Raw genomic sequence first — 14,189 nt, forward strand, 5'->3', positions numbered from 1 at the left:
TTTTCGCCGGCTTCGTTGTAAACAAATGCACATGGGCGAGAGCAGTGAAGGCTAACCAAAACAGTGGAAAAGTGAGCGGACTTGCATAGTTCTTTATATCTTGATATTTGAGCACGATCGTGTTGCACACAGTGTGTCGACATCCCAGCTTCCTGTTTGGTCGAATGTTTAGCTGGTCTGCATTTATTTGCTCTTCTGACTGAGTCATGTACTATATATCCAGTAAACCCAGACAAGGTCACCATCCCCACATTTCCAGTCATTATCATGTTCCATGATTTCACCCTGTATACAGTTTTATATCCTCTGCAGCCCAGACCGTGTTGCCTCTAACCACAGTGATTAATGTGGTTATCTGTGGGAGAGAAAATAGCAGAGAGACTGAAGATTCGTAGTTTTCACTCTGGCAGCATCTGTCCGTCTCTGGAGGCAAATGCCAATTTAGGAAACCCTCCTTTCTCATTATTTGATGTCTAGGTTCTTCTTGGCAGTGTGGGAGAGGAGTTTATACCAGTCCATCTGTTGAGCAAAGCAACACCCCCCACCCCCCCACCCCCCAACCCCACAGCCAGACTCTGCTCCCTCCCCTCAGCCTGCACTGTCACGTAGCACAAGAATGTGGGTTCGGACTATGGGAGAGGAAAATGTTTATTTAATCCATGCAAAAAAGTCTGAGGGGAAAGGCTCTGCTTTTTTTTTTGTGCTTTTTTTTTTACAGCATACTGAGTTTTGCTCAGATGCCTCCTCATGCATGGTGGTAAAACAGTCATTCTTGATCAAAGTTGAAAATAAATATGCAAAGTTAATTAATGTTCCTAATTTGAACACAGACACTAAAATCCACCATGTGCCTCCAGTTGGCTGATGATAACATCTCATTCATATTTACAGAACAGAAACACTTTGGCATGTGCACCACAGGTTTCTAGGAGATGAGTAGTTGAGAGGCCCAGACAGGGGCCCACCTTAACATGGTCCATGTGACAAAAGGCTCTATACTAACACTCCATGTTAACATGACAGCTGAAATCGTATTTCATTTCATTTCTTTCTTTCTTTCTTTCTTTCTTTCTTTCTTTCTTTCTTTCTTTCTTTCTTTCTTTCTTTCTTTCTTTCTTTTTTGAATGTGATGCATGTAGCAGTGGTGGTAACCCTAACCCTTTTAAATGTAGGCTATTTAGTATCTGGTCTGACATGTATTTAATGAAGCATATTATGTGCAAAACTGTATAGAGTGGTGAAGATGAGATGACATCAGTGGGGCAAGTACATTATTGGATTACCATTCAGGTGTTTCCTATAGCTAGAGCACCAGTGGAGCTGGACCAATCAGAGAATCATGTGTTATAGGGTTTAAAGACCATGTCAGTGAGAAATTCTGGATTCTGCAAGCCTGTTGCATATCACATGGTTCTCTCTGTTACTGGAAGAGTACAATGACATGGTTCTGTATTCAATTTCCTGTCCTACACTCTGTCTTTGACCTGGTTTTTCCCACCAGCCCAGGTTGTTCTGCTTTAGCCGAGCCATGATGACACGGGCATGCACTGCAGCCTCCGAGCAGGACAGCTGCACCAAGCCTCTACTGTGTTCCTGGTAGCTAACATGGCCACAGACCGCATGTGCCACTTTGGAGTTAGAGCTACTGGAGACTAAGAGAGGGATCTGTTTGTAAAACTTCTGTGTTCATCTCATGTACTCTTCTACCGTCTACCTTCTATATGTGTTTAGGCGTTCCAGTTTACACTTTTCCGTATCAGCACCATTCCACTGTTTACTGATTGTTTTCAGCCATTGGTGTGAGTGTCACCAAGTTTGCAGAGCTTCATTCATTGCACAGCCATAAACCACTTAATCCCAGCCTGGCTCTGCCCATCTGCCCTCAGTACTCCGCCTGGGATTGAAACGCTTTCATGGCTTTTCCACCCCTGCAGAGAATCTACCGGCCAATCAGAAAACAGAGTGGCTGAGAACAATGACGCTGAGGTTATGCACAGATAGAAGTTGTAGTTCAGTAAATGACTGCAGATATGGATAATATAATAATAATAATGATAATCATAAAGTTTATTTAGTCTATAGCACTTTTAACAGTCAAATGTCACATAGGGCTTCACAAGAGAATTTAAAAGGTGATTCAAGAGACGAAGAACAGACACATAAAATAACAATATAACCTATACAGAGAGTAAGTAGAGCAAGTAATTACGTAAAAGGTTACCCAAATGCAGCCCAAACAGAAGTGATTTAAGTTGCTTCCTGAAAGTATCAAAGAAAGCAACATAGGGACGCAGGAAGAATGTTCCAAAGTTTGGGAACGCCCAATCGCCACGAGTCTTCAGGTAGGTGCGACAGAGGATTTTGTGTGTTGGACCTGAGGGAGTGAACTGATGAGTGGGGGTGTAAGAGTTCAGTCACATAAAGCGGAGCCTGACCATGTAAGGCTTTGAAGGTGAGAGTAAAAGGATCTTGAATTGAACTGTGTATGCTACTGGAAGCCAGCCCTTCTATGTGTCCTACTTAGGATGTTTGCGAAACCATTCGTTCCATTGTGGCATCCAAGAATTATTGCCTGAATAAGAGCAATGTTGACAAAGTTCCATCCTGTGTATTCGTACATTTGCATCATTCAAGTGGGCGGGTGGTCGTTGTTAACGGCACTGCAGCAGCTTCATTGCTTTTCGGCCGGTTCCAGCACATGATCATATACATCATGACCAAACATTAAAGGTAGAGTCTGGAGTTTTTTGCCCAAAATTAAACGCTAGACTTATACAAATGAAATCCGTCATCATATCGCTTCTAGTCTAGTCAGCTTCTGTGGTGGTGGCTGTGTCTGCAGTGTCTCCCAGTTTACCACAACGGCCCTCCTACTTATTACAGCATAACACTGGAGGCTCCCGTTGTTGGTGACGGTCGGCGATCGGTCCACGGCTCCAGCGCTTCTCTCAGACTGTATTTCCTTTGCGGCCCTGGCAACTGTTGCTGTCTGGGGCAGGAGGCCACACAGTTGAGCCTGAGAGGAGGGGCCCAGTTTGAATGTTTTGTTTACAAACTGCAACAAACAAAACTCCAGACTCTACCTTAAAGGGATAGTTCACCCAAAATTGAAATTTCAGTTAAAGGGGGTCTCGGCGTAGCAGTGCATGTCCATATAACGGTTGCAAATGGATACCTATTGTCTTCGTAACAAAAAGACACACCAAAAAACATCCAAATACCTCCATGCTGCTCGTATGTAATGTCCGTCTTGTATTCAAGCCCCGAAATGCGAAATTGTCCTGAAAGAAATTAAATAGGTTAAATCTATATTTCAAGCTTGTTTGTAGCGGAAGCTCCTCTTCCCGGTTTGTCAAATTTGGACGAACCAGGGTCTGTCCTCTTCCCAGTTTGTCCAAATTTGACGAACCGGGAAGAGGAGCTTCGAGAAGCTTCCGATACAAAACAAGCTTGAAAAATAGACTTATTTAATTTTTTTCGGCATGAGGGTGAGTAGATAATGAGTGAAATTTAAATTTTGGGTGAACCATCCCTTTAAGGATTGGGTAAAGGCAGATTGAGTAGTTTTAAACAACAACAGAGTTTCTGCCTACCAGAAAGTAAACATTTCTCAATGGATAGTGACCAATCTCTATGCAACAGACTGGTCAGGACCTGCCTGCTGTGAGGTCGCACCCAGCCTCTGCAGCTCGACTGACGGCCACGCTTCATAGTGCGGCCCAGAGCTACTGTCCTGTGCACAGCGGAAAAACCTTGGCTTAAGGATGACATCATTCGTGTAATCCATGTCTCATAATTTACCCCGGCGGTGCATGAAAGTGACAACTTTGAAGTCAAAGACAGAAACTAACTTGTGTTCTGTCTCGGTAGCGTGGAGGAGTCCTGTCTGTGGTTGATGAGGTAGACCGGAGGCGTTCGGAAAGAAAACTCAGCGTTTTAATTATCTCCTGCTCACACTGCTGTTTCTGTGCATTTTTCTTTGCTTTATTGACCTCTTTGCAGCAAGACACTAAAACGTGTGTTGCACACATTACCATGGAAACCCTTCCGAATACCCTTTGGCTTTTAAAAACAGTTGCGGAGCAGTCTGTCATGGTGTTTACCATTAATAAGGTGATTTCACTGTAAAAATGTTTGAGCAATCTGGATAAGATTTACAAGCGGTGTGCAGGGAGCAGAGCAGCTGTGCTCACGGTCGGGACACGGGGGGTTAAATGTCTTTGATTGCTTGTTATGTAACACAGGAAGCACTTGACAGATGTGAAGTGTAGCATGTCTACATCACGTTGGATTTCAGAGGTCTGTCTAACCAGGAAATGAAGGTTATAGAAGTGATATAGTGTTTTCTGAATAAGCATACACTCATTTACTGCATATGAATGGACCAAGGCAAATAAACACTGTATTTATTTGGCAATTAGACAAAAAGACAACCACATAGTTTCTATATGACAATATGTCAGAGAGAGAAACAAGCCTCCTTCCTTGCCAGGCCTCACAGCCAGGGCCGTGGTTCCACAAGTTTCCGAACGTCATCTATGGTCAAACCCGGAAGCCGGTTTTGCCGGTTTGGTGGAATTGTACGTTTACGTTTCCATGGTTTTCAGCCGTTGTCATAGTTGCGGTAAACGCATGGATCTATTAACACTGGCTTTTAACACAGATGTCAATTTGTGTGATATCCACTGTTAAAAGCTGGTGTGATGATCAATGCGCTTTACAGATTTTCATTGAAAAAAAAAAAATCCATGCATTTACCGCGACTACCGAAACCATGGAAACATAAACACCGGAAGAGCAAAACCGGCAAAACAGGCTTACGTTTTTGAAGCTCGGAAAAAGGTGGATAGGGGAGAAAGGTGATGATAATTCTAGGGGCAAAAAACCCCAGTAGTCTAATCTTTGTATGACTGATTTATTCTGCATAAGACCCTGACTAATACAGTAATGCTGCATTAGCATCAAAACAAAGTAGACAAAATAAAAAATGTAATTACATTCGTAGTCTAAGAAAAAAAGAGTCAGGGGTAGGGGCCCACTTTAGAATTCTTTCAGGGGGCCCAGAATTCCTAGCAACAGCCCTGCTCACAGCCCAGATCAGTTTTTGTGTCACTCTGAGCACGTTTCTCCATAATGTCGTCCACAGAGCCTGGACATCCAAGTGGAAGACGTGCGCATACGGCCGATCCTGTCGTCGTACCGTAAGCGGATCCCGGTGACGGAGGGCTACGTGGAGGTCAAGGATGGCGGTAAATGGAAGCAGATCTGCAACGCCGAGTGGACCCAGTTCAACAGCAGAGTCATCTGCGGCATGTTCGGCTTCCCCGGGGAGAGGAAGTACAACGCCAGAGTCTACAAGTGAGTTTTCCACTGTGGTAACAATAACGTGCGGTCCTGGGTGACAGCGAGGAAAGGTTGGGGTTAGGTGGTGCACTGGTCTCCAAATGAACGTGGGTGTATTGTTGGATAATGATGTAATCTGGCTCTGGGCAGATGGATTATTTGCTACAGCCACAAATTGGTAATGTCATGTTATAGCCACTCTCCCTGTGCCTGACATAAATACCAAAATGTAATTGTTCCTGTGGTCTGGTGTTGACCAGGTTAAGAAACACTCACACAGCAAAGGGCTTTAGAATGAGGAGGTATCTGACATCGATAGAACTGTCAGTGTTTCCAGAGATACCATTTATTTTCTACACCACCTTGAACAGAGGCTTGATTCTTCTAATATTTAAGTGTGAACACAGAGGAAACTCCATCACCCCGTGGTTCCAGGATCTTATTTTTATTATTTGCTTTTTCAGCAAGTCAGCAACAACCCAGCATAGGCTACTGACTTCTAAAGTCTCTTATAAAACGCTCTTGTAAAAGATACAGTATGTATCCCAAATACTCTGTTAGTCAGCACTATATACTTACATGCTACATTCCCTCATGTTTTCTAAAGCATCAGTTACACAATTTTATTCAAAGGAATTTAGTATTGCACCTCCATAAAGCTGAGCCACTTGTGAGAAACAGATGGCAGAATGACAGGTTGAGGTTTTCTCTCAGTGCTAAGTATCTAGAAGGACGGAGTCTCAGAACCCAGAGCTGGATCTCAGAGTAAACTGATTCATATGCCGCGTTCCCACTACATGGTACCGGCTCGACACGACTCCACACGGCCTTTTTGTTTCCATTATTTCTTTAGTACCTGCTCGGCCGAGGTTCCAAAATGGGTGAATAGGTACTAAAATGTGATGTGTAAACACTGCGGACCACTGATTGGTCAGAGAGTTTTTTACAATTGTATCAGCCACATTAGTTTGTAAAGTGAAGCTTCAGATGTGAGCTGGACAGAAGAGCAGCGCTGCCTCGGGGCTTTGTACATATGGTCACATTTCAATAAATACATGTTTTAAAATGAACACATAAGTCTATATTAAATTTTGTTTTATTTTATTAAGCGCCGTCGCTATGACGAATAGCTACTCTAAAGGCAGTACTATCCTGTGATGGAAACGATCTCCTAGAAGTGTCACAGAGTCGGGTCGAGTCGGGTCGAGCTGGTACCACGTAGTGAAACGCGGCTTTATATGAAAATTCCGGAGTGTGCCTCTCTAAAAATATGCACCTATAGTTAATCTAAACCAACTATAAATCACTGTTCTTCAAACTGGGACGTTCAGTAAAGCTTTTTGGTTTGTGACTCCTTGAATTAAAGCACTGCAAGTTTGTCTCCCTTCAGCTTATTAACACCAGTTGTGACTGAAAAGGTCTGGAACATCTCAAAAGTCACAAGAGAGAGTCACGTGGGTGCAGCATCCAAGATGGCCGCGCGTTAGAGGAGCTCCCGTCCTGCACATGCTAATACTTTGAGTTGATAGTGTAAAACGCACATTTTCAGGTAATTAAACACTCACTCCACGTTCTTTAATTGACGGAAACGAAATACTGTCGGTAAAGAAAAGGCTTCGAAGATATGACGACATCGAAATACTTCGAGAATTCTTCTCGCATGCCCACCCGGCAAACACCGATGCATGAGGACGACCACGCTGCCGCTGCTGACCCCCCCATGACCGGGAGTTTTGGAAAGCTGCTTACGCAAATTTCAAAGATGAATGACACACTGCTGACCGTCGCAACCGACGTTTCGGCAATTAAACAAACAACGACGGAGCTGAATAACACGGTAACGGCCATGCAGGAGAGGCTGGGCGAGGCCGAGGTGCGTATTGCACACCTGGAGGATACCTCGGAGCTGCTGCTGAACGACAAGGGGAGCAATGATAAAAAGATGGAGGACCTGTGGAATAGAGTGCAAGTCCTGGAAAACCATAGCAGGCGAAATAACGTGAGGTTGGTGGGACTTAAGGAGACCTTCGGCACGAATGGGACGCTGCCTGAATGTGTTCAAAAGATTCTCGCGGAGGGGCTCGGGATTGAAACTGACGGAGAGATGGAGATCGAGAGGGCGCACAGGCAACTGGCACCGATGCCAAATGCAGATCAGCCTCCGAGGCCAGTGTTGATCCGCTTTTTGAGGCAATCTGCGAGGGACAAGGTGATCAATGTAGCCAAGGAAAAGCGAGGATTTGTTTGGGAAAACTGTCGCCTTTCTGTATTCCCAGATATGTCCAGGGAGCTGGCGCAGAAGAGGAAAGCGTTTACACCGGTGAAGCGCAAACTATATGAGCTCAACATCAGATACACGCTGGCTTTCCCCGCAACGCTGTACTTCAAATGGAGGGGAAAAAACGTGAAGTGCAACACTGTCGAAGCTGCGGAGAAGATCATTAATGAGTAATGATGGAGGAGATGTGGATTGAGATGGACGGAGTGAGGTGAGCTACGGTTTACACCCAATGTTGGATGATGCGTTTTGTACTGAACTGAATGGACTCATTACTATACACATGTGCAGGTCAGAGAGGGCCTTCTCTTGACACGGGACGGTTACCATGGGAGCGGCGTTAATCCCACGGACCTTATGCGCGTTACTCTTTTTTTTCTTTCTTCCTTTTTTCAACAGCGAGGAGCGGTCAGCACTCGGACACTGGTTGCGTTATAGCAGCCGGACACTTTTTGTTTCATGTTTATGTGCAAGTTCAGTTTGCATTGTTACATGGTTGTTTAGTCATATGTGTTCAAAAACAGGCAGGTACAGAGCAATAAGTGACCATATGGAATCAAAAATGATAACATTCTCCACTACAAATGGTTGTGGTTAGACATTTATGGCATAGAGTAATTATCCATCCTCCTTCTCCTTTTTGTTTTGTTTTTTATTTTTATTTTCTATTGATATTATCATCATTATTATTTTTCTTTAATCTAGTAAGGAAACAATGTCATGACAAGCAGACCAGTTAAGTTTATTTCTTGGAACATAAATGGTTGCAGTAGTCCTATTAAAAGGAGGAAGATACTATCATTTTTGAAAAATAATCAAGCAGATATTGTTCTAATACAGGAAACCCACATGCAAGGTTTAGAAGCAGAGAAATTTAAAGTGGGATGGGTGGGTTATATTTTCCATAGCTCATTTTCAAGCAAACGTAATGGGGTCTTGATTTTGGTTCACAAAAACATAAGTTTCATCTTGCGAAAACAAACTAAGGATGCAGAGGGAAGGATTATCTGTGTTGAAGCAATGGTAGAGGGAGTGCCCCTTGTATTATGCAACATATATGCACCTACTAAGGGAGATCCCAATTTTTTCCACAATGTGAATAAAATACTAGGAGATACTGAAGGTGAAATTGTTCTAGCTGGGGATTTTAATGAAGTTATGGATCCAGTACTGGATAGGAGTTTATTCAGACCTCCTCTCATGACCAAGGAGAGAGAGGCCTTACATATGTTAAAAAGAGACGTGGGACTAATAGATATATGGAGGTTGACAAACCCAAATGCAAATGATTTTACTTTCTTTTCCCACTGCCATAAAACTTATTCCAGAATAGATTTTTTTCTAATAAGTACTTCCCTGGCAGACAATGTGGCTGGCTGTGACATAAAGACAATCACTCTTACAGATCATGCTCCTGTTGAGCTGCTTATCAAGGCCAGTCTAAAGACTGAAAGGAGAGGTAGATGGAGACTAAATACTGGTTTAATGTTGGACTCAACTTTTAGAAAGACAATAGAAGAGGACTTAAAAGCCTTTTTTGAAATCAACATTGGTAGTACTGAAGAAATAACTACTGTGTGGGAAGCCTCAAAGGCTTATGTAAGGGGAAAATTCATAGCACAAGCCGCTAAAAAGAAAAAAGAGAATCTCACCAAAATTAAGGATTTAGAAAAGAAGATAAAAGATAAGGAATTAGATCTGTCGAAACACTTTTCTAATGGGAAATTTCAAGAACTCTGTAAGCTTAAATACTCTTTACATGAGATCTATAATAAAAAAGCAGAGTATGCACTTTATAGATTGAAAACAAACTTTTATGAAGGTGGAGAAAAAATGGGGAAATTATTAGCAAGACAGTTAAAGGAAAAATTCTGTGCTAATACTATACCAGTTATAAAGCAGGGGGATGTACAATTTTTTGCTGCTACAGATATAAATAGAATATTTCAACAATATTATGAGAAGTTGTACACATCCTCCATATCTCCAAATGCTTCACAAGAAGACATAGAACAGTTTCTCCTTAATATAGACATACCCAAGCTCCCACCCCAGGAGGCAGCCGGATTGGAATTACCCATAACTGAGGGCGAAATAAGAGCGGCAATTTCCTCAATGAAAAATGGGAAGTCGCCGGGTTATGACGGACTCCCAGTAGAATATTATAAAGCTTTTGTAGATACTGTTGTGCCAGTATTACAGAGGGTATATCAGGAGATGTTTGATAAGGGTCGTGTAGCTCCAACTTTTAATGAAGCGGTAATTTCATTAATCCCTAAAGCAGGCAGAGATGCAGCAGATCCCTCCAATTTTAGACCTATAAGTCTGCTCAACCTTGACTGTAAGATTCTTACAAAAATTTTAGCAACACGTTTGCAACTGGTTTTACCGAGTATCATCCACCCAAACCAGGTTGGTTTCATGAAAAATAGAACTTCTACTGATAATGTCAGACTCCTGCTACACTTGATGTGGCTGAGTCAATCTCAAAACACTCCGATAACTGCTATTTCTTTGGACGCAGAGAAGGCTTTTGATAGGGTGGAGTGGCAGTTTCTGTTCTCCACCCTATCTCATTTTGGCTTCAACACTAACTTTATTAAATGGATAAAGATGCTGTATAAAGAACCTAAAGCAGCAGTGATGACAAATGGAATAACCTCCCCCTTCTTTAATCTAACCCGTGGTACTCGACAGGGATGTTCATTGAGCCCACTATTGTTTATCATCTTTTTAGAGGTTCTGGCGGTGTCTGTTAGAGCACACCCTGGAATAAGAGGAGTAAGGGGAGGAGACAATGAACATAAATTGTTATTATACGCTGATGATATTTTAGCAGTTGTATCTGAGCCTTTAACTTCCCTACCACATTTGATGAACACCATAAAAGCCTTTTCAAGATTTTCGGGATACTCCATCAACTGGAGCAAATCTGAGGCAATGCCTCTCTCCAAGACATGCACTTCATCTATGGTAGAGAAGTTTAATTTTAGGTGGGTACGACAGGGAATGAAGTATCTTGGCATCAAACTTTCTGAGGATATAGACAAAATAGTGGCACTTAACTTAAACCCCTTACTTCAAAAGATAAAAACAAACCTTGATAAGTGGGGAAAACTAAAACTGACATTGTGGGGAAAAATTAATGTTATAAAAATGATTACTGCCCCACAGTTTAGTTATGTGGCAATGATGTTACCATTAAACATACCATCCACCACTTTCAGACAACTGGATGATGTAATAAAACATTTTCTGTGGGGAGGGAAAAGATCACGACTTAAACTGAGAAAGTTATGTACACATAAAGAGAAGGGGGGGCTGGGCCTCCCAGATCTCAGATTGTATCATTTAGCTTTTGAGATGGCCAAAATAGCAAGGTATTGGCCAGCCGCAGAGGATAAAGCAGCCTGGATGGAGGTAGAAAAGGAGATATGCTTGCCTTTCCAACCAATAGAGGTGTTATCACAGAAAAGGTCTAACATTACAAACCCAGTACTTCTACATTCAAAGGATGTTTGGAGCAAGGTACATAAAATGTTTAGACTTAAACACACTCTTCAAAGGTATTCATCATTGTGGCATAATCCTGATGTCTGTATTGGGAAGAAACCTGTGTTTTGGAAACAATGGCACTCTAAAGGTTTAAGTACCATTAATGATTTGTTTGTAGATGGGGTGTTTTCGTCATATGATAAACTGTTGCAGAAATTTAAGTTGACGGGAAAAGATAACTTTTGGAAATTCTTGCAAATAAGAAGTTGTATCTCATCAAAACCATACAATATTACTGATAATGTGGTGATAGATTATATGAAACTCCCACTTGGAAAACGAAAAGCCTCACAATTTTACAAAATTGCTAACTCTTCTCTTGGTAACGACTCTAACCAGTTAAGGTTGACTTGGCAGAGAGATCTGGGTGTAGAGATTAGAGATGATAGATGGGAAAGAATTGTGGCTGAATGTGGTAAATATGTGAGAGAGGCAAGGGGTAAACTCACACAATATAATGTACTACAGAGATACTACTACACACCATCTAGACTGTATAGGATGAAGATACTGGATAATGATTTGTGCTGGAAATGTAAACAGGTAACTGGAACCCTTATACACTGTATGTGGGAATGTGTGTTAATCAGACCCTTTTGGACTCAGATTCTAAATATACTGAGCAACTGGCTCGGAGCAGAAATCTCCTTGAGCCCAGAGCTTTGTTTATTGGGAGATAAATCTCAGTTACCCAGTATTAGTAAATGTGACTTTTCTGTAATTTCAGTAGGCACAGCAACAGCTTGCCGAGTCATTTTAAGGCATTGGAAGGCACCAGATATTCCGCAGTTGAAAGAATGGGTCAGTACAATGACTGCAACTGCATCATATGAATGTATGCTCAGCAGATTAAGTGATGATAGGGGGGAGGGGGTGACCCCTTGGGACAGGTTCTGGAATTACATAAAGATAAATGATGACCCCCACTAGGATTTAATATTTTGCTTTTCTTGTTTTGTTTTGTCGTACTTCCCTAGGGGTATTTGACAATACTGTATACACCAGAAACAAGTCTTTATGATTTATGATGTACGGGTGTGTATAGATATGTTACATGTCTAGTTGATATTGTTGTGTACCCTTTGAGAGACAAAATATGTCTGTCACGGTTATAATTTTATAATTTAATAACAACTACTTGTTTTGTATGGAGAAATACTCTATGTTTGCCATGTACCGAGCCTTAAAAAGTTCAATAAAAACTTGAATTCCAAAAAAAAAGTCACAAGAGAGAAGGCAACAACTGCTCTGAGACGTCAGGCCTCACATTATGCCGTTAATATTACATTTGACACTGTTTTCATTTCATTTCATCAAGCCAAATTTGCAATTAGTTTTATTTTTCGTGCACCTCCGCTGCACACCTGGAGCTTCTGTGGAGCTCCGGGGCTCAGATGTCTGGGGCCTTGGGTCAGTTCCCTGTCTGGCCCTGTCTTGTGAGGAAGTCTCACGTCACTTCACTGAAACTAAACATTTCACCTGATGTGTGGACTCTGAGGACGGATGTCAAGCCTCACATCTGACCGTGTGGTGGGTGGGTTACGTTTCCAACCTCAACCCGACACTCAAAACTTCAAACGTCTTAGTCAGCTCATCAGGGCCCTGACCTGAAGTAGCATATAGTATATTTTTAACCCTTTACCAGCCGCTGCTTGCGCCAGAACACCAACTGGCTATTTGTAAGGCTGTTAAATAAACTGTTTCTCTCTCAATTCATTTCAATTCAATTCAATTCAAAAAAATATACTGTATATATCCTCAGGGTCAATTTAAAGGGATAGTTCAACATTTTGGCAAATTGGCCCATTTGAACACAACACACATGTCTATTTGCACTGTAAAACATACTACTGTACCTTGTGGCTGCACAAATCATCATCATCTAGTTGGTAATATTTTTTCTACATACGTTTTTCTTTTGTTTATTGTGTGTTTTTCCCATTTCTACACTTTTCTTTCATATTTGATGCCGCTGTCTATGTGCCTTAAAGGGATAGTTCAACATTTTGGCAAATTAGCCCATTGCCATAATCGCTATGGTTTTAGGAGTAGGTTCGTTACCTTTAATTGTCGGTGCAAGCTGTTTTTAGAACAGTGGAGCCAAGCCACAAGCTGCTCAGGGCTACACTACGGAGGCTCATGGGATTTTGTGGTTTCCCTCATCAAACTCATCAAATACACAATCCAACATTCACCACGCTATGAGATAATAACGGAATGTTGCGAGACAGAGTTGTTTTCAAGGTAAATTCATTCAAAACCGCTGATGGTTGTTCCTGTCGGGGGCAGTTTTTCGGCAAGCAGTCTCTGCATTTGCCTCGAAAACAACTCTGTCTCGTAACGTTCTGTTATTATCTCATAGCGTGGTGAATGTGCAGGTCACAACTTGTCCATGAGAGCGTTTTGGAGATGTTGGATTGTGTAATTAGCTCTGAGCAGCTTGCCGCTCTGCTCCGCTGTTCTAAAACCAGCTTGCATCGACAATTAAAGGTAACAAACCTACTCCCAAAAATATAGGGATTATGGCAATGGGCCAATTTGCCAAAATGTTGAACTATCCATTTAAGGCACATAGGCAGTGGCATCAAACATGAAAGAAAATTGTAGAAATGGGAAAAACACGCAAACAAACAAAATAAAAACTATGTAGAAAAAATATTACAAACTGGATGATGATGATTTGTGCAACCATAAGGTACAGTAGTATGTTTTACAGTGCAAATAGACATGTGTGTTATGTTAGAAAAAAGTGCAAACGGAAAGTTTGAAAAAACAGAGATTATGATACAGTGGAATGCATGAAAGATTGATAAAGTGCAAATAGAATCAAAGTTAATAGAGTCTGGGTAGGGAGGGCAGTAAAGTGTATTAGGAGGATGTGTGAAGCGTCCATTTAAATAAAACAAAGATAATCGATTAAATTCACATTAATGTATATAAATGTAGTTCTTGTAATTTAAGAAAACCACCACCAGGGTGAAATACATAACCCTCTTGTGTATTTCACCTGAAT

At 41.7% G+C, this 14,189-nt stretch overlaps 1 protein-coding gene across 1 annotated transcript in view; it reads left to right on the top strand.

Annotated features, from left to right (window-relative positions):
• loxl2b (lysyl oxidase-like 2b) overlaps window positions 1-14,189 on the top strand; it is a 77,610-nt gene that overhangs the window by 23,222 nt on the left and 40,199 nt on the right. The window contains exon 4 of the mRNA XM_083979097.1: window positions 5,147-5,358. Within this exon, the coding sequence (XP_083835223.1) occupies window positions 5,147-5,358 (212 nt within the window). The remainder of the gene's footprint in view (window positions 1-5,146; window positions 5,359-14,189) is intronic.

This window comes from Trachurus trachurus, assembly GCF_905171665.1.
Source record: "Trachurus trachurus genome assembly, chromosome: 9".
Lineage (NCBI taxonomy): Eukaryota > Metazoa > Chordata > Actinopteri > Carangiformes > Carangidae > Trachurus > Trachurus trachurus.